Here is a 20,615-nt window from a genome sequence, read left to right as displayed (position 1 = left end):
AAATGCCCCGTATGAGGTTAAATTAAATACCAAAGTCCTCAAGAAGATGGACAGTGAAGCGTTATCTATAAAGATAAACTACCCAGGTGTGTTCTTCCGTGTCGTACCATCACAGTCTGTGTGTGCCCAGAAAATGCACTCACAGGCTACTCATCCTAAGTCCTCCTATGGCTGCAACATTGGCCACTCTCAAAAGTCACGCTGTGGTGGCAAACGCAATCTAAACATTTTTTTTTAACAGCTTACCAAGACTCTGTGACCAAAAGGAAAGCCTTGGATTTTAAGAGTTGTGCCTTCTGATTTCTTAACAATTCTTAATCTTTCATAACCAAAAGTTCAAGTCAATGTTTGTGTTTGAAATGAAGCAAAGCAGGGAATTTTGAAGAGGCTGGGCTCATTGGGTAAATGCAGTTGTCTGTCTACCAAACCCACGACTGCATAGATATCCAACCACCATGCAGCAGTCTCAAGAGTCCTGAGATTTTTCTTAAACAAAGCACATGTTACCTTCTTTCATTCAGAAATTAAGTAATAAATAAGTTGTGTCACTGCCGTAAGATAAGGGAAGAAGAAGGATAAGGCTGAAAACTGCCGTGTTTGTGAGTTCTACACGCATCCTGACAATGATGGGTTTAGCATTTAGGTGTACAAAATAGAGAAGGCTTCAGGAGCTCGACGGTGAGAAATGCCTGTCTAGCTATGCTTTATTAGGACCACATCCTGGTCAGAGGTGTCAAGACTACCAGCGGATCTCCCTAACAAGTGTGTGAGAACAAACTGGCCAGAGGATGAGGACATAGTGTTTAATATAATGCTTTTCAGGAATAAAAAAGGGAAGAGTCGGTGAGGAAAAAATGTTGGCAGAACAAAGTACAACGAAGCTGGGTATCATGAAACAGTAAAATTGAAGTGCTCCAATTAATTGAATTGTCTAACTTCGCCTAGCAGACCCGTAAAGACAATAAACGCTATCATGATGAAAACTTACTGGGACTATAAAATGCAGTTAGTCAACTAATGCATTTACATAACTCTAAAAAGGGTTTTCATTTCATGGGGGACCTTTACTGCTTAAACATCAATTAAAATTCACTCCAAGCCAAAGTGCCCCGAGGTCTCTGGGTACAGCCAGAGATAATACGGCATGGCTCTGGATGGTATTTTGGCAATTTTAATTTCTCTCACTAAAATCTCTCATTTCAAAACCAATTACGTTTTGAGCGGAAGCTCGCCCACAGCTCCCTTCCTTAGTCAATGGGGAGAGAGAGGCATTTGATCCGCAGAAGGTCTGTTGCGTGTGCCCACAGTCCCCTCCCTTCCGACCCACCGACCGCAGTCTCTGCTCGGTAGAAGAGAGTACTTACTTCCTTTCCTCGAGCAAGGCGATCTCTTTTTTGACCTCATGGTACTCCTCTGCTATTTGGCAGTGCTGTTTAAACACCTGCATGGATTCTACGGAGTCGTGACAAGGCGGCAGAGGCTGCACAAACGAGGAGAAATGCAATCAGTCCACCGGATCAGAAAGCAGCACCGCTAATGAACACAGCGGAGTCGGTCTGGCTTCTGTTTGAGGGATCATAGAGAGGTGAGGCGATCCTGCTGACACTGACTTTCCTGGCCGTCTCGACCGGAAACTGGAGCCCCGAGACCTACTACACGTTAGGTACCTGCCCCATTGATTTCTTAGAATTTGTAACCTGCTTTAGAAAAGATCAGGGGAAATACTCCAGTCGTCTGTTTCAATACCTCCCCCCCCCCCCGTTTTTTCCTATGCCTATGATCCTGAGGTCAAGCCCACGAGAATGGCGCAGTCCTGCGGGTAAAGAGGACCAGAACCCTAAAACCCTGCTCTGGGCACATGAGGCGGAACACAGAACAGATCTGAGTTTCTTCTTTCCTCCCATCCGCGAGGAAAACAGGTCCACGCGGCAAACTTTTCTCACATATAACATGGAAAAAATGCCTACCTCCAGAAATCATTTTTAACTAAGACTGCCATGGCTTTGTTATTTATTCATTTTGGTTTGTCAAGACAGGGTTTCTCTGTAGCTTTGGTGCCTGTCCTGGAACTAGCTCTTGTAGACCAGGCTGGAGTTCCGCCTGCCTCTGCCTCCCGAGTGCTGGGATTAAAGGCGTGCGCCACCACCGCCCGCGGCGGCTTTGTAATTCTTATTTCCACATCAGCAATGCGTGATTTAAAGCACTTCTGTTTAGTATGGTCTTCTAATTGTCTTTTAGAGAGGTTTTTAATCACCCCCTAATGGAACTAATGGAACTTACTTATGGAAAATATGTAAAATCTGAGAAGCATGGAAGCTGGCTGCTGAACAAGCTCTTGGGTCTTACCTGTCGTTATGGTCTATGCAGGCAAACAGTGTCTGACTAGGTACTATTCTCACTCATTTATTCCAGTAAAGTGTGAATGGATCTTGTTCTTTGCTCCCATATTCTCCAAGCACAGCACACAGATTTCCTGGGGTGTCATATTTGCTCAGTAAGCAGCAGCAATTCAATATAGCGTGTGCTCTGGCTGAGAGCTAAGAGCGCCCTTCTCATTCAAAGGAAGTAGAATTCTAAGTAGACATAGGCATTATTGACACATCACACTGAACCTCATTAATATGCACAGTGAATACTTGTTAATAATAAGTTCTGCAATGTTTTCGAATTCTGATTGGGACAAATTTTACATTCATGTGAAATCCTTGATGTCACTTAATTCACGTGGAATCTGACACTGGCCACTTTACGTGGCATCTTTCCCTGGACCCCTATGAACATATTCACAAGGCCAGCCCAGCCAGCTGTAACCATACCCTTTTCAACACAGAAATAAAAGGAAAACCAGGACACAGCGGTACAACAATATAATTCACCCCAGGCGACGAAGCGGCTGCCAAAGGAATTCACGACTCCTGGCTCCTCCAGTCTGTAGCCCAGAAATCTCAACCCTTCACCAATTCTCACCTGTTACACTGGCACGTTACCAGGTATAACTGTTAGCGGAATGAAAACGACATACCCGGGCTCCCGAGCCAAGCTTTTAAATCATCTGTGCCCTGTTAGAAGACTTGCCTGCTGGCAGCCGTGAGAGTCCACATTCTCATCCTGCCCTCATGAACACCACATAAACCACACTCATTCAAGCAGGATGCAGCAATTCAGTCGCTACCTGCAAGTACCTGAACTGCAAATTCCACAGCGACCTAATGCCATAGCCAAGGATCTAAAGGACTGCGTGCCTGCAAGAATAAAGATGATGGCGGTCAAGGCGGGAGCATCCTCTCTGCGTGCTTTGAGAAGAAAACTGAAAATCACAAGTGCTCTTCCTTCAGGCAAGGAAGCTTCCCCCCTCCTCCTTCCTTTGCTTCGCACCTTGCGGTTCTTTTAAATAACTGGCACATTTTCCTCATGATTTTGGATCTGTGGGTTTTTTTTTTTTAATTTTGTGAGTCTGGGTGTTTTGTTTGCATGTTTGTCTGTGCACCACATTCATGCAGAGTCTCAGAAGCCAGAAGGTGTTGGATCCCCTGGAAGTTACAGGCTGTTCTGAGCTGCCCTGTGGATGCTGGGAATCGACCTCCCATCCTCTAGAAGAGCAGCCACTGTTCTCAGTGCTGAACCACTTCTCCAGCCCCGTTACTTCTGTTTTTATTTGTACATTAGCATGCTGCCACTAAGTGACAGCTCTAGGCCTTTTACATGTTTATCTTTGGACAGTATCATACCAACTTGCCAAAAGCAGCCTTGAGTTCATTCACGGTGCGTCCCAGGTCACCCCCAAACCTGTCTCCTCAAGCTCCGGTACCCTACCCAAGCAGCTGGGATTACAAAAGTTCACCACTGCATCTGGGCAACTGGCATCTCTTAATTGTAGAAATCAGATCTTGTATTTTGGAAGAGGCGGGAGACCTGCGGGCGAGGAGGGGGAACAGGTGAGGGTAACGGGAGGCTGAGTACAGTCAAAGCACATTATGTACGCAGATGAAAATGCCATAATGAAAAGGGCATGTGGGCCTAGCTAGGCAGCGGAACTGACACTCGGAAGTGACTCACACGACAGGCTTTCTTTTACCGGTTTTAAGCCATAGTCCATGTTGATGCAAAGACAGTTTCCTCTGAGACTTTTCTCTTTGCCTAGCCCGGCTAAGAGGTCTTCCTCCCGGGGTCTGCTGGATGAGACGTGCCTCATCTGTGCTCAGCTTTTGTCCTCCCCAACCGTTTTGCCAGGGAATTTCAAATTCTCACCATATTTTAAAAGTCCAGGCCATGAGCGGCTAACCACCAATGTTGCCAGGCAAATCAGCATGTCTACTGCTCAGGAGACTCCATGGCCATCTGAAGACACTAGACATTTATCCGAGCCCAGAGAAAATCACTGAAGAACTTGTCTACGTGCATCGGTTGCATCCCAGAAGAAATTCCGATCAATGGAAGTCTCCTAACTACTGCAACTTAGACCACCGCTGTGCCGCTCTGTGCCTTCTAAGACGCCTGGCCGTGTTTTCTCACCTCGGCTCTAGATCATCACGCTGGCCCCGAACTGACTACGTGGCTGAGGGTGGCCTGAATCTCTGATCCCCCCTGCGAAGTCCGTGACTCTGCAGATGGAGGAGAGTGAAATTGCCCATCATTGCCAGCTGCCCAGCTCTGAGGAACTCTGGAATAGACTAAGATGCCGTGTTGGCTAACACGTGTCCATCACCGCAGCAGCAAGGACACTGAACCGAACATAGCGTGTGTGGCAAATACTACAGAATGAGCACACTGGCTCTCATTGATCAGGGTGTAAACCAGCAAAGGTTTTAGGGGGAACTTACTAGAGCTTGTTTAAAAATAAATAAATACAATTACAAAGCAAAACCAGAACTACCCATCGGCTTAAGTAAGGAAGATCTAAACCCCGGCACGGAGGACTCCCTCGGTTGTTGATCCCACTTAACACATGTTCAAACGGAAAACTTAAGATACGCTACAAAAATTCCTGGAGTAGCTAACAGAAAGCAATAACTTTGGGAAATAAAAGCAACAGTTTCTGTCAGTCAAGGTGTACACCTGCAGCCCCGGTACTTGAAGGTCAAGGAAGCAAAAGTTCAAAGTCACCCCTGACTTTGAGTTCAGCACAAAACTGCTACATAAGACTATTTAAAAAAAAAGAAGTAAAACAGCAATAAAAAAATGATGCTGTCTTTATTCCCAACATTCGATTTAAGCTAGTCCCATTAGAGAGAATAGTGTTCATTGAAATCCCATGCTGAGTGGGGGTGGGCAGTTAGCCAACTCCACGTCTGTGTTCTCCTCTTCCATCAGGAGACATCGTCCTTGGTCCCCTAGCGTTATTATGTCTGCTGCACTCCCTACACCTTGATGCCCTTAGTCCACGCTCTCCTCAAAGCAATGAGGCTGCATTCCAAAGGAATCCCAAAATAGTGGGCAGTGAAAAGAGCCCAGAGCAGCCTGGGAAGCCGCAGGAGGCCGAGCCCGTGCCTAGCGTTTGGGAGGCCCTGGGTTCAACCTCTGATACCACGCCTCTCCGTGTCACCCCCAACCCATCACCAAAAGCAATTGTTTAAGACCCTAGAACATATCTGCTGTGTTATCACAGAATCTGTTTTCAGTCTCACTCTGTGTGAAGATCTGTTACTGGATAAACAAAGACGTTCTCCCAGCGTTGCTTCAAGCCAACTTTGAAACACAGGTTCCCAAGGCACAGATTGGGGCTTGGATGAGGTCAGAGCCCGCCCGCCCCCCCAACCCCTCTCAACCCCCCCAACCCCTCTCAACCCCCCTCCCCCGCTTCCCGAGGTCATTTCCTCTTCACCCCCTTTCCTGAGAGAACTGAGCTTGCAAAGGTTTTAAATTACACCACCGCAGAGTCGGAGGTGGGGGCGGGGCGCATCATGGCCTCTGGTACCCAGCCCAATCCCCAGGACTAATTTAACACAATGAAGTAAGAGAGAAACCAAACCGCAGGCTCCGGTTCCAAGAATGCGGCTTGAACCACACCGCAACCTCGGCCATCGGTTCACAGCCTCCAGAAGTGTCTTCCATCCTTTGGAACTGAGCCCGTGAGAAGCACGCAGCCAAGCATCCCTCAGCAAGTGGCAAAGCCGGCTTAAGCGTTTCCGTTTTCTGCTTGGCTACTTCAGAAACTGCTGGCCCAGTCCCCTTCCAAAATGCAAGAATTGAATTTTCCTACCCCAGCTTCCCACACAGAAGATATATTTAGGAAGCCAAACATTCTACAGTGACTGAGTGGAGTTTGTGTTTATTTTTTGATTCTCAGGATTACCTATTTGAGGGGAGGATAGAGGATACACTCCATTTTAGTGTCTCTCAAGATTAACAAGCATTGTCTGCCAAACCTAAGGGAAACTTAGCCCAGACTGGAGGAAAGGGGATTTGGAGCACATTCAATTATGGTCACTCAGATTTTATTATTTTAAGACTTTAAGGGTTTGAAAATTTATTATAGTAACTGACACTTCTTCAGTACATACAGTAAAATCCTAGTAAGTGTGCTGGAATTTATACTGCGCGACTTAGCACATTTTACAGCTTGGAGTAAAACGGAAAGGTGTGTCCTTTCCGTTGATCCAGAGGATAGAAAAGAACAACGTAGCTTGGGAGTTCTGAGACTTCCCACAAGGTATACCCTAACAACACTGACCGGGCTTTCGAAATATTACTATGGCAAAGCTCTAAAATACCTACATATGATCTCTGAATGGTCACCAGATCCAAAGGATAACTCTAAGACACTCATCAATGTGTGGACAGCAGAGAAAATGCCGGCTGTTTTCAGTGTCCCGCCTCCCTCCAGCGTTTGCCGTCCATGGCTCCAGGATGGTACTGAAGACATCCTGGTAGCGGAATCCAGGGATGCTGGTCTTGCTTCATCTTTCTCTCAACGTTTTCATTTCCCAGGTGTCAAATGATAAACTGAGGTAAGCACTAAAAGAAGTTTCTGGAGAGGCTGCCCAGATAACAGTATATTAAGCTCCTCAGGGGACACTGAAATTGTCTATTTGTAGAAGTGACATCAGATTGTGGACTTACTGGACTCTGTCTGAGGAAAGGCAAGTTCAGTGTGTATCACGGAGACACCTGTCACCGCCATCAGATGAGAGGACTAAGGCGCTGGAGCTATTGCTCAATTTAGTTTTTTGTTTTTGTTTTTAAAGATCGTTGTTTTCCAAGTGCCTGGCCTGATAGAGAGAACATCCAAAAGGAATCCAAGGCATTCAGCTTTGGTTTTGCTTGACGCATAAAGAAATAAATCACTTAGTCCAATTAAGAATTTCACCGAGGAAGACCATTTGTTTTTAATGTACATGAGTGCTCTATCTGCATGTATGCCTTTGTGGTGGAAGAGGGCATCAGATTCCACTATAGACAGTTGTGAGCCACCAAGTGGGTGCTGGGAATTGAACTCAGGACCTCTGTAAGGGCAGCCAGTGCTCTTAACTGCTGAGCCCTCTCTCCAGCCTCAAGCCAAACTATTTATGTTGACTGAGCAGTTAGTGATTTTTTATTTTTATTTTCATTCTACCTCCTCGGTGCCATCCTTCATTCCTGCCACAGTATGAGACAGCTGTTGTTAACTCCGCACAGCGGCTGATGAGCGTGGGTCTTGGAGAGAGCAAGCTTTGCGTTAAACCACAGTGACTAAACGTAACCCTTCTACTTGGGCTGTAGGATGGACTTGGTCTTGCACTGGACCGTGAAAGAATCTCATCATCTTTCCAGATAGAGAAAAGATAAGAAGTCCATCAACACTGCTCCAAACAGAAGAAAACCACTTTTTCCTGAAGAAAAGCAATAAATTTTCATTTACTCTTGAAGTATACATAGAATATCACTTTTTTTTTCTGTTCATATAATCTAAACCTGCTGTACCAAATATTGCTCCTGATGCCCACAAGAGATCTGGAAACTTAGTTTCAAGAATGGAATGTAAAATTAGCCTCCCACCTGCCCTTCAGCAGAGGCTCGAGGCCTAGAAATGAACATTATAATGTTCATTTAATTCCACCTTACTCTGAGGTCCGTGACCCAGAATTTTGCATTAATAGAGACATCAAGAGAAAGGTCTGTCATTGCTATTCTTGCCCAAGGCTTTTTTTGGCTTCTGTGAAAATAGAAGCATCATGAATTACATGTTCAAACATGTCCACATTCTTGGCAAAGCAACAGAAAAAAAAACTTGGGGGTCAAATTGGTGTTAGCGTATCTACCAAATAGATATTTTATAGCTACACTTTATAAATTACCAAGGAATGTGCAAAGGATATCAGAAAGTCCCAGCAAGTTTTACAAGGCGGTTTTAGAACTACATCACAGTAACCTTGCCGACCAGAAACAAAACAAATCTCAGCTTATTGAACTAATTTAAACAGCCCCTGTGCCCCATGAAAGGGACTAAGCAAAAGATCAGCAAATTGATTTAGACCAAAATTTGACCTCAAGTTTCTCACGTATAAAGTGGAGACAAAACCACTTCTATAATTATTGCAAGAGTCAAATGAGATCACATGTAGAAAAATGGCTCTTGCCTACTCCAGAGTCAGTGTGCAGTGGTGGAACTGTTCCCAGGGTTTGCAGAGGGAACCCGTAGTAACGTCTGGCGTTGTTTGTTCTCTGCTTGGTGAGTTTTCAAGTCTCCTGTATAGTGACAGCCACAGACTCTTTTCTCTCTCTCTCTCTCTCTCTCTCTCTCTCTCTCTCTCTCTCTCTCTCTCTCTTATATGGTTTCTCTGTGTAGTAGCCCTAGCTGTCGTGGAACTAGCTCTGTAGCCTTCAAACTTACAGAGATCCACCTACCTCTGCCTTCCGAGAGCTGAGATTAAAGGCGTGCGCCACCGCCACCCAGCTCAGGCTCTTCTTTCTAACTGATGTTTATTTTCCCATAGTGGATTATGACAGTCAGAGAGAAAGAACTACAAGATAGAAGAACTCGAGTCTAACTGTAAAAAAGACTTCCTCCCCTCTTCCCTGTTGGAAAGTAGGGGGAAGGTTTCTTTTGAACATAAAGTGGTTTCATTGCTGTTAAAACAGGACTTCTTGATGCAGAATGGTTTTAAATTGTATGCTTCTGCTTAGCATGAGAACAAAAACTGTGTTCTTTCCCTCCTCAGTCTTTGCTGTCTTGCTGTGTTTTTTTTTCCACTCATGCCTTGGAAAATAGAATAAAGATGATAAGCAACAGTTCTAGACAGGAGTAGTTCTATCCAAAAGTCTTGACAGCTGGTAAACGTTAATAACAAACTCAGTCTCATCTCACCTCTCACAATGTTTAGTTGTGAGGCTGGTAATGTCCTTACTGTTCAAGAAGAGGTGATGTCATAACTGCACTGAAGAAGAAATTCAAAACCCCTAAGGCAGAAACTATGCATCCAGATGTCTAACCCACCAAAGACAAAGACAGAAATTTCTCACTGGAGTAAAATAATTAAACCAATTTAATTTCCAGTGCACGTCATATAGAATTAACGCTGTAAAACTCAAATGGACTCAGTGATGCTCTAACAGAAAATTATCTGGATAATCACCGGCGTGCGGTGTGCATTTTTCTTGTGTGCTCTGTTGCAGTAAATCCTCTACAGCCTGAGCCACAAGGCAAGGAAGACGCTGATAGTCCAAGGAGGAAAATGATTTTTCCAACACCATACATACAAGAAAAACAACAGCAATAACAAAACCCTTAGGATGCATGATCCATAATTTCATGGCAGAACAGGAACCTGAATTGACTTCCTGATACATTTTCAAAACACACTGACCCCTGTTTTCACATGATTTTTATGATAATTAGACAACTTTGAGACGACAGTATAATAAAGAGGGAAATATTCCTTTTCCGATCCCGACTGTTCTACCAGTGGTGTATCCATAGACAGTCCCTGGAGAACAGCACTCAAGCCACGTGATGTGTGGTATGAGAACAGTAGAAAGAAAGGGAGCCTGGGAGAGGGAGTACTGAAGAGTTCTCCATGCTGAAAAGATGCTGGACCAGTGTGGGAGTCAGGGGAGGGTGATGAGGCACCAACAGCCTGAGAACCAGGCGGAAGAGCCTTCATGGAGCACGGAGGAACAGGAAGATGTAACTGACAGCTGGAGAGGGCATCTTTGGGATTGCAGCATCCTCTCTTGATAGCTTTCCGCCTACTGTGCAATCTTTAGTGAGCCCTACATAGGTGATCATGTAAACAGGCTGGCCACTGGAAGGGAGTGATGATACCCCACGTCTGAGTGCTTCGTGATGATTCTGAGATGCTACTGCAGCCGCTAAGAGAACTGGCTGCTCTTCTAGAAGACCCAGGTTCAACTCAACCACATGGCGGCTCACAACCATCTGTACTTGCAGTCCCAAGGGATCTGACAGAAAGTAGCTCAAAGGTGGTACACAGGCAGACATGTAGGTGGAAGCCCCAAATACAAAATAATAAATAAAAAAAAAAATCTGGCCAGGCGGTGGTGATGCCAACACTCGGGAAGCAGAAGCATGTGGGTCTCTGTGAGTTCAAGGCCAGCCTGGTCTACAGAGCGAGTTCCAGCACAGCCAAGGCTACACAGAGAAACCCTAGAAAAACCATTTTTTAAAAAATAAATAAATAAAACAAAAAAAAAAACAACAACAAAAGCCATTTCTATGTGTTCTACTGGTGTGGTCTGCTGGGATGACCTTTCTTTCTATAGGTCATCTAGAAACTATTTCCTCATCAGCCGAACCAACAATTTTTTGAAGGTCTTAACTCCGCCTTGCTACAATCCACTAGAGCAGCGTTTCTCAGCCTTCCTAATGCTAGAACCCTTCAATACAGTTCCTCACACTGTTGTGACCTCCAACCATAAAATTATTTCATTGCCACTTCATAGCTGTAATTTTGCTACTGTTATTATGTTATAATATAACATAATATAAATATCTGATCCCAAAGGAGTCATTACCCACAGGTTGAGAACTGCTGTACTAGACGTTGTCAGAGAAAAGAAGCAGGTAGTAAAAAAATTATTATTCCAAAGACTTGGAAATATGACAAACTGTTGAAAGAGGGGGCCAATTGTTCGTCCCAGCCTCCCAGAACAGCAATAAACACACAGAAACTATATTAATTAAATCACGGCTTGGTCCCTTAGCTCTAGCTACTTATTGGCTAACTCTTATATTAATTTAACCCATTTTTATTAGTCTCTATATCACCATGAGGTCGTCGCCTACCAGCAAAGTTTTGGCATGTCTGACTCTGGCAGAGGCTCCATGGCATCTCCTCTGACTCTGCCCTCTTTCTCCCAGCATTCAGTTCTGTCTTCCCTGCCTACCTAAGCTCTGCCCTGCTATAGATCCAAAGCAGTTTTTTTTATTCATTAATGGTATTCAGAGCACACAGAGGGGACTCCCACATCAACAAACTCTCTGCAGGGCATAGTACCAAATCATTAACCCCAAATGGAGTTAAAGTCCAATGCCTAGAGACATCATGGCAAAGGAAAGTGGAACAAGGCACAGTCTCAGCTCCAGCTACTTCACTCAGCATTTGTAGTCCAGGTATCATAGCTGGATAACCAATGGCCCTTCCATAACTGTTTCTATCTGACCTTGGAGCTCTGAAATACCAATGTTTGTGACTTAGAAGCCCTCTTCCCTGCGTATCAATCCATCTTTCCCACTTGGCCACTTCCCGGGTCACTGAGTTTGTGGCACTACAGGAAACCAGGCAAACATTTGCAGAATCCTTACCTGGAGCTGCTGCTCTAGCTCTGGGAAGACCAAAGGAATGGTATCTTCGGGCGGTGTATCGTCTAAAATACAAAAATACGATGATTACTCCGCATGTCCTGTGTCTCATGAGCATCACCCTTCATTTCTGGGCACAGAGAGCTTAGATGGCCTGACACAGTTTTTTAAAGTGTTTGTGTGTGTGTGTGTGTGTGTGTGTGTGTGTGTGTGTGTGCATGTGTGTGCGTGTCCTCAAATGTCTACTCTAGGGGCTCTCCGATTTAAAAGGGCTCCTTAATCCTGTCACATTAGCCCAAACCAAAAAATATGATATGCATGAAAGTACTTTAACAAGGTGCTGATGGGGTGGCCAGGAACTTCAGCAGGGCAGAAGGACGTGTGAAAAACAGGAGCCTCGCTTAGTTGTGCCCTTCACTCTTATCACAATCCACCGTTTACAGGCAGCTCTCCAGACCTCACTCGGGGTTCCTGCGAGTAACAGCCAACGGCCGGACAGGGAATCTCTCCCCATAGAGTCGGGCAACACTGCCAACCTGGAGCAGAATCCACAGCTGTGTTTCCGAATGGGCCTGAGGCCACACAACTGCTGCACCTGTGTCTTCGGTGGCCTACACAGTCCCTTAAACAAAAAACAGCTCTTGCTCCTTCAAAAAATAGAGTCTTGGAAGCCTGTGAGGAAACCTGGCAGAAACGTTGCCTCCGACATTCAAGTTACCCAAAATTTTTTCAAGAAGAGGCTGCTGACCCAGCCTTGTTTTGTTTAACAGGATTTGTCCCTCTAGAGAACTTTAGCTCCATAAGGACACTCGCTATTCATTTCTAAACCCTTCCCCCATACATGCCTGAGAATACAACATACACACACAAACATACACATACACTTAAAACCAAAACCATTTCAAGTTATAATAAAGCAAGAAAATGCATTGTTTTTTATATTCTTATTAACTTAACCAAATTCACTGATAAAACTAATTAATGTTCATTTTTAATTATGCAGGTCATACACAACAAAGAGACAAGGACAGTCATAGTTGGTTTCCATGGAGATTTATTCCCATGACCTCTCACGGATAAAAGTCAGAGGAAGCTCAAGTCAAGTCTTTATATGATATGAAGTGTTTACACGTAACTTAAATGTGTTCTCACGCATACGTTCATCTCTCAATAGCCCTAACAAAGTACAATGTGATTGCTATGGAAATCCTTGTATTCTACAGGTTAAGGGATAACAACAAGAAAATGTCTCTACCAGTTCAGTATATACACGGTTTTACATTTTCCCTACCCTTGATTTAATCCCAAATACCAAACTCACAAGCACACAGAACCGACTATATCCTCTCCTGGTTCACTGAGAACATGGTTCAAAATAAAATGTAGTAAATACACAGGGTATTTGAGGCTTCTGGGGGATTACAGCTCTTTGAAGGCATGGAAGACAATCACCAGAGAGGTGGCATTAACCTCTACCAAACCCCTCAGGGGTCTGGTCACTCCTCAATCGCGATTGGTATATTTTGGTCAAGAGTACTGAAATAATACTCCCATTTAAAAGTGACCTAAAGTAATGGCAATATATCACCAACATGAAACTTTCTTTTTGACTTCAGCTGGCTGGTCAATGGGTTCCCAGGATTCACTGGTACTCCTAAACACGGGCTTCAGAGAAGGGGAAAAGCCTGTGCCCCTCGGATGCTCCCTTCCTATCAGAGTAGGAACAGTAAGTTCTAGCCAGTTCCTGTGGCTTTCTCTATCCACACCATCATTGGCAAAGAAACTATATGGAATCATCACCACCTGACACATTGGAGGAGAAGCCTCCCATTAGAAGGTTTAGAAGACTGGTTTGGGTCTTGGGTGCATTTGATTTACTTCAGTACAGTTCCAAAAGCCTAGACATCACGATGATTTGAGCTCACCAGGTTCAGGACCAGAGTAATTTGGCACAGTAAATCGGAGCATATTGTACTTTGGCTTCCCAGCCCCAATTACCACAGATGAGGAGACAAATGGAAGGAGAAGTTGCTTCCATAAAATACAGACAGGGCATGCTAGAATTCTAGAAAAAAAACCTGAGGCGTACAGCTCAGGGCTGCCTGACACTTAAGTCATCCTGCCCACCATACAGGCACACTCCTTCTTGTTTCATTATTTTTTTTTTAAAAAAAGAGTGGGTCATTATCCATTCATTGCCCTGCCAAATTGTAGACAGCCAGTACCTGATACGACCCAGAATGAATGAAGCAATGTTGAAGTCAATGTCTTTATACACAGCCGACCGCACTGAGCCACGCAGGACTATGAAACTAATTTGTGGCTAAACACAGGCTTGCGATGGGACCTCTTTGACTGAAAGTCTAATCGACATGATGGATGTTTTACAGACAAGCAGAATGAAAGCAAGACTTTTGTTTCAGAATGGATCAAACTGGATTAACCCAAGCAGGAAACAGCAGCGGAAACAAGCAAACCCAAGACCGATGAGAGGAGTCGGCTAGCTCTGAACGCCAACCGGCATCTCCCCGCTCCATGCCATCTGCTTTAGCTGGCAGCCTCGCCTGCCAGAAATTTCGGGGTTTGAGGAGCTGCTCATGAAGCTACCCCATGTCGGTGTGAGGGGTGTTTACTTTTAAACAGTGGCTGCCTTCTTTGACGGGCTTTAAAAATAGGCAAATATTCTAAAAGCAGATTGATGAGTCACAGGGCTGGAAAATGACTCAGGCAGGCTAGCAGCACAGCTGCTGCACAAACATTTGGCCAAATCGTTGTAAAACATTTCCACCATGATGATGGATCAGCGTCCCTGCGAGTGCTCAAGTCTGTTATGACAGTCCCAGAAGCACAGAGCAGACCGCACGGTAGCTGTACGAAGAGACCCTTGGGCATATTTAATTGGGTTTTTTTTCTAATAGGGAGAAAAAGGACAGTTACTAGATACATTAATAGTGGGACAAGATCCCAAAATAACTGCATTTTTACTATGATTTAACTGCCAGATACTTACTGGCTATCATGTGTACAGTAAGGTCTCAGACTCCGTCCTGAATCAGAAAAGCCCTTTGTCCTAGCTTGTAATACATTGAGGAAATAATATCAAAGCCATGTGTACTTCCTAGCATGAAGAAGCGGTGAGCCCCAATAGTAGATTATTCATGTAAAATGCCCAAGAGCCCGTGACCAACGCAGCACCACCAGCACAACCTAAGAGAAGGACCAACCAAAATCTATCCAAAGGAATGTCTTTTTCTTTATAAAAAAGTTTTTAAACAGACTTGTCTGTTTTGTGTACAGGTGTTTTACCTGCATGTATGTCTCTGCATCGTGCGTGTCTCACGCCCACAGAGGACAGAAGAGGGAGGGCATCTGATCCCCTGAGACTGGCATCACAGATGGTTAGGAACCACCATGTGGGTGCTGGGAGTTGAACCCGGGTCCTCTGGAAGAGCAGGCAGTGCTCTTAACCGTGGAACCATCTCTCCAGCAAGGGTGAGATAGATACACAAAGGAGAGAGAAAAGAGAGGAAAAGATTTTTTTTTTTTAATAAACAGATGCTCACTGCCTGTTTGGCAGTTGTGATATGACTAAGCCCGACGTGATCCTGAAGGCAGAACCCTCTCGTTGACATTCCAGCCGCACTGGCTCACCACAGTGCAGGTTATGATGGGCTCGTTTCAGCATCCATTGAGCAGATGTTGGTTGGTTTTCAACGGCTTTCTCTTTTCAGAGTCCCTTAAACCATTTGAGCTGTCTGTCCATCAAGGAGATTCACCAAGTCTGGAAGCCAAAGCCTCACTGGTGTCTAGGAATTAGCCGCTCCATCTGAATTATGACAGAACTCTGAACTGAAGGGGCTGAGCAAGCATCTGGTGCAGTCCACTGAGAGCAGAGTAAGGAACAAGTGACAAGAGGAAGGAGCTTGCTAAAGCGCCATGACTAGTGACCTTGTGAGACAAGGTGCCTCCCAACCTAGGGTTCTTCCCACTGTACCATTCTGCTGCTCACCTTGGGGACCAATGATTGCCTAGACTTGTATTTCATAAACCAGAACAAATTCTCCCGAAATATTGGAAACCACACTTTAGGTTGCATTCGAGTTTTTATTTAGCTTGTGAAAATAATTCAAAAACAATTACTATACATTCTTAGTTTCCCTATGCATCACAGAGAAGCTTTAATAAAAAAAAAATATATGAAACTTAGAATAAAAGGGTGACCATCGTATTTTTAAATTTTGCTTTTGTATGCTAAAGCAATGTACTCCAATTTCCCTAGTTACATCTGTTTTTATTTTGTTTCAAGTGAGAGAAGTGAAAACTCCATCAAATGGTTCTGCAAACCAACATTTGAAAATTTCTTTTCTAAATACTCTCTTGATTGGGCAACATTTTTGTTGGACTTTGGGATCAATTATTGCCCCACAGACATTGTTTCTATCACAGATATAACTGGAGTATAGAGTAAAAGACATTAAATCCTGTTATAAAGACCGTAAGTTTTCATACGCAGAGTCCAGAAGAAGACGATCCACATTTAGAAGACACTCCCAAGCCCATCCCACACCCCATACAGAACACAAGCTGTCCTGTTCTGAATCCTCTGAATAACTCTGTTTTGTGGGCTAGGGAGAGGGCGCAGTTGGTACAGTACTTGCCATGTAGGCACAACGGTCTAAGTTTGGTCTCCAGAACCATGTAAAGGGCTAGGCAGTATGGCTTATGCCTGCAACCTGGGTACCTGGGAATGAATGAACCTCAGGCTCAGTGAGAGACCCTGCCTAAAATAATAAAGGTAGGCCAGGCGGTGGTGGTGAATGTCTTTAATGCCAGCACTAGGGAGGCAGAGGCAGGTGGCTCTCTAGGTTTGAGGCCAGCCTAGTCTACAGTGCTACCCAGAAAAACCCTGCCAAAAAACAAAAAAATAATAATAAATAAATAAATATGGAAAGCAGTAGAGAAAGATACTCTACTATGTCCTCCGCACCCCCCCACATATATGCACCCAAATGTATATCTCCACATACCTAAATTAGCACACACACACACACAACAACAGCAAAAGCCAGCAACACAACACACATAACATACCGTATACATACACCAAAAAGAAAAAGCTGGGACTGGAGAGATGGATCAGTGATTAAGAGCACTGGCTACTCTTCCAGATGACCTGGATTCAGTTCCCAGTACCTATCTGGTGGTCACCAACACCTGTAACTCTAGTTCCAGGGATAACTGTAGTGCCAAGAGAGCTAGTGCCCTCTTCGAACCTTCTCTGACACCAGGTATACACATGATGCACAGATATACATGCAGGTAAAATGTCTATACACATAAAATAAATAAAAATTTAAAATTAAACAAAAAATTCTGGTTGCGGTGGCACAAAGAGGCAGGTTGATTTCTGTGATTTTTGGGGCCAGCCTGGTCTACAGAGTGAGTTCCAGGATAACCAGGGATACACAGAAAGGCTCTGTCTCAAAAATTAAAAAAAAAAAAACATATAATAAATAATACTATTTGTATCCGTTATAATGGCTTCATATAGCTATGGTCTGTGTAGTCACTAAGAGATGCAAGACCAGATGAGCCATACTTGTTTTAGTGTTTTGCCATGGTGTCTTGATTTTTTTGATAATATTTAAATAAGGAGTCCCACATTTTTGTCTTGTGCTGTGCACCCAGGCAGCGTACAACTGGCAGCATGACCTCTACGTGCTCGTGACCTGGAGGCTGTTCTGCAGGCCACCAAGGGGCAAGTAACCTAAATAATGGTTTCAGATACGAGGGTCATGCCCAGACTTTCCTGGAAACTGTTTGCCTGTAAGAACTCATATCCGCCTAGCAAACCACCAGGGAACACAGTAGCATAGGTCTGTGGGTGAACCATAGGTCCACCTTAGTTGGTGAATGTGGTCAGTGTGATTGCTTTGAGGGTTGTTTTTTTTTTCTGCAAATGGGCAGAGTGACTTGTTTCAGAGACTTGCTATTGATGAAGAAATACACATGCCAATGACTTAGCCTGAAGCATCACATCCGGGAAATTGTCATTAACAAGGATGGGTTCCTGATGTAATTGAGTTTTGTTTCCGTTCCTTCTCATTATAACTCCGATCGATGTGTGGAAATGGGGCAGACATATGTGTGCACAGGTGTGTGTGCGTATAGGCAGTGTTGACGTTCTCATCTAAAACAAAGAGAACGGACGTGGGTCAAGGTCACTGTCTCTACGTCTTACTTACTTCTCCCCTGACAGCTGAGGGGTCTTCCCAAGTGTAGCTAGCACCTCAGGTCTTATGATTTACTTTCTTCATCTAAACCTGCATTGAAGAACTACCTCTCCTTCATTTCCCCAGCAAAGGAAACCCTTCGTGAAATGTTTTCTGAAAAATTGAACTCATATAGAAAAGTTCTTTAAGTGTTTTATGTAAAATGAAGATGGTCCACACATTTCTAACACATCATCGACAACAACAATAAAAGCTTTTTAAAATAGATACCTAGATGCCCCAGCTCTTGTAAAAGCACAGCAGTTTTAGGCTTCGTCAAAACATGTTTTAAAATATTGCTTCCTGCTTATTAAACGTTATGTGTGAATTCTGTAATATGAGCTGGATTTTCAGAGGCATAGATCTAAAAGCACAACTAGAGAGATGGATGGGGTGGGAACACTGACATGGGAAAGAGAGAGCTAGTACGACACCCAGTCACTGTTGATTCTTTATCGTTGACAAACACCCTACTGCCGTGGGGCAATGCTCTTGTACCCTGTAAAGATTTTTCAGTTATATTGCTTTAATACAATGCTGACTGGCCAGTAGCCAGGCAGGAAGTATAGGTGGGGCAACCAGAACAGGAGAATTCTGGGAAGAGAAAAGGGTCAGCCTGCAGTCGTCACCCAGTCGCAGAGGAAGCAAGATGAGAACGACTTGCTGATAAAAGGTACCAAGCCACGTGACTAACACAGAAAAGAATAATGGGTTAATGTACGATATGAAAGTTAGTTAATAAGAAAAGTCTGAGCTAATAGGCCAACCAGTTTATAATTAATGTAGTCCCTCTGTGTGTTTCTTTGGGACTGAACAACTGTGGGACTGGGCAGGACAGAAACCTCTGTCAACACCCTGCTACCTGTGCCACCCACCACCCATGAATAAACTAATGCTACTTCTCTGCAGAGAAGGACTTGGTGCAGCTTACAGCAAATCAAAGCACTCTTCCGTTTCATTACTGTCCCTGTCATCTTGATGATTCCATCATTTTTCCTTTTTCTCTCAGAACGTTTTGATGACGGTCTTACTCAGATTGGGATCATCGGGACTCAGTTCCCCGAAGGCATCAAGCACAGACAGCATGGTACACACAGCTGGCCCTCTATGATTATGGAAGTTCCACATCTGCAAGTTCAGTCAATCATAGACTGAAAATTCGGGAAAAAAAAGACTTATGTCTGCACTGACAAGTTCCTATTTCCTAAATAATAAAAGATGGAGGGCATTTACTCAGCCTTCGCACTCTATTTGGTAAAGGTAGCCAGAGCTGAATTATGGGAGGATGGACACAGGCCAGGCAAACACTATGCCGTTTTCTGTAAAGGGTTTGAGTATCTGCAGAATTTGGTGTTTTCAGGGGACTGGAATCAAGAACCTCAGAAACCTCCAGAAGAGGACACTTATTCTCAGCACCCCACCAAATACATGTTCACCTCTCCTTTTCCTCCTAACCTCCAACAGCTTACCAGGGTAACATCCCTCCCTTTCTCCCCCTGACTACTGGGGAGCTATTTGCTTTCAGGAACACTCATGTTTAAAAAAAAGACAGGGTCTTTATTACAGAACTTGAGCTTTCCTGGAACTTGTGGAAATCTCCCTGCTTCTGCCTCCCGAGTTCTTTAGGTCTACACAACCATGCACCAGCTCATGAGATCCCCTCCTTGCATGGGCCTCTTTACTTCTGACTGGGTAGTAATACAAAACCACCCAGGACCTGGCTTTGAAGCACTCCTATTTATTAATGCCAGTTTTGTTCCTTGAGGAAACATTTGCACAAATGGTTACAAAAACCTCCTATGGCATTATTAGCGGTATGAAACTGAGGTGACAACGCAAGTACAAACGCTACGTACTCCATCAACGTCTACCTCCTTTGCAGCCTTTCCTTGAAAACTTAAGCAACAGATTCCAACCAAAATAAATAAAACCCGATTGCATCTCAAAGAACTTTCATTGATAGAATGAACTCCAAGTAGCTGTAGATATTGTATTATTGATTTCAAAAAATGTATGGTGAGTCTCTAAAGTTAAAAACGGCTGTCATGGAGCCTCTGTTCTTGCTGGGGTTGTCAAGCATCCAGAATCCCATCCAGAATTTTCTCTTTTTTCTCTCTATCAAATAGATAGGTAAAACCATTGAAGAACAGATTAGCGGTTAAAAAATAGACCTCTGTATTCCCTGTGGTTAGACAAAAGTTAGGCTCCCCAGATTCTTCCCGGAGAAAAGCGATGAAGAGTAATAGAGAGGAAAAAGTACTAGAAACATTTGGGCCCCGAGGAGAAAGGAAAATATAGTATCCAAAGTAGGAAAAGTCGATGGGGGGAGACAGTGGCAAGGGACACTGCCCCTGAAACTGCCTGTCTGATAGCTGAGCACTCTGGACAGGAGAGCCACCGCACCCGGTCAGAACGCACGCACGCAGCGGCGGCTGCTTCGGCTAGTCTATGGAATTCCCACTGCTAGACAAATACTTTCAGCGACTCTGACACAGTGGGTCCTGGATTTTTAAACTAAATCCTGCGTGGTTAATTTGTGCCCTAATGTAAAAACTCTAACAACTTAATTTAAAAAAAAAAAAAAAAAAAAAAAAAAAAAAAAAAAA

At 44.1% G+C, this 20,615-nt stretch overlaps 1 protein-coding gene across 1 annotated transcript in view; it reads right to left on the bottom strand.

Moving 5' to 3' along the window:
• Map3k7cl (MAP3K7 C-terminal like) overlaps positions 1-20,615 on the bottom strand; it is a 39,611-nt gene that overhangs the window by 10,931 nt on the left and 8,065 nt on the right. Inside the window, exons 3-4 of the mRNA XM_050138622.1 lie at positions 11,741-11,802; positions 1,365-1,480 (exon numbers count right to left, since the gene is read on the bottom strand). Coding sequence (XP_049994579.1) covers positions 1,365-1,480; positions 11,741-11,802 — 178 coding nt within the window. The remainder of the gene's footprint in view (positions 1-1,364; positions 1,481-11,740; positions 11,803-20,615) is intronic.

Source organism: Alexandromys fortis, unplaced genomic scaffold, assembly GCF_014885135.2.
Source record: "Alexandromys fortis isolate MF-2015 unplaced genomic scaffold, M_Fortis_MF-2015_v1.1 scaffold_11, whole genome shotgun sequence".
NCBI lineage: Eukaryota > Metazoa > Chordata > Mammalia > Rodentia > Cricetidae > Alexandromys > Alexandromys fortis.
The sequence above is the reverse complement of the archived record's forward strand: the minus strand, read 5'-3'. Positions and strand labels throughout refer to the sequence as shown.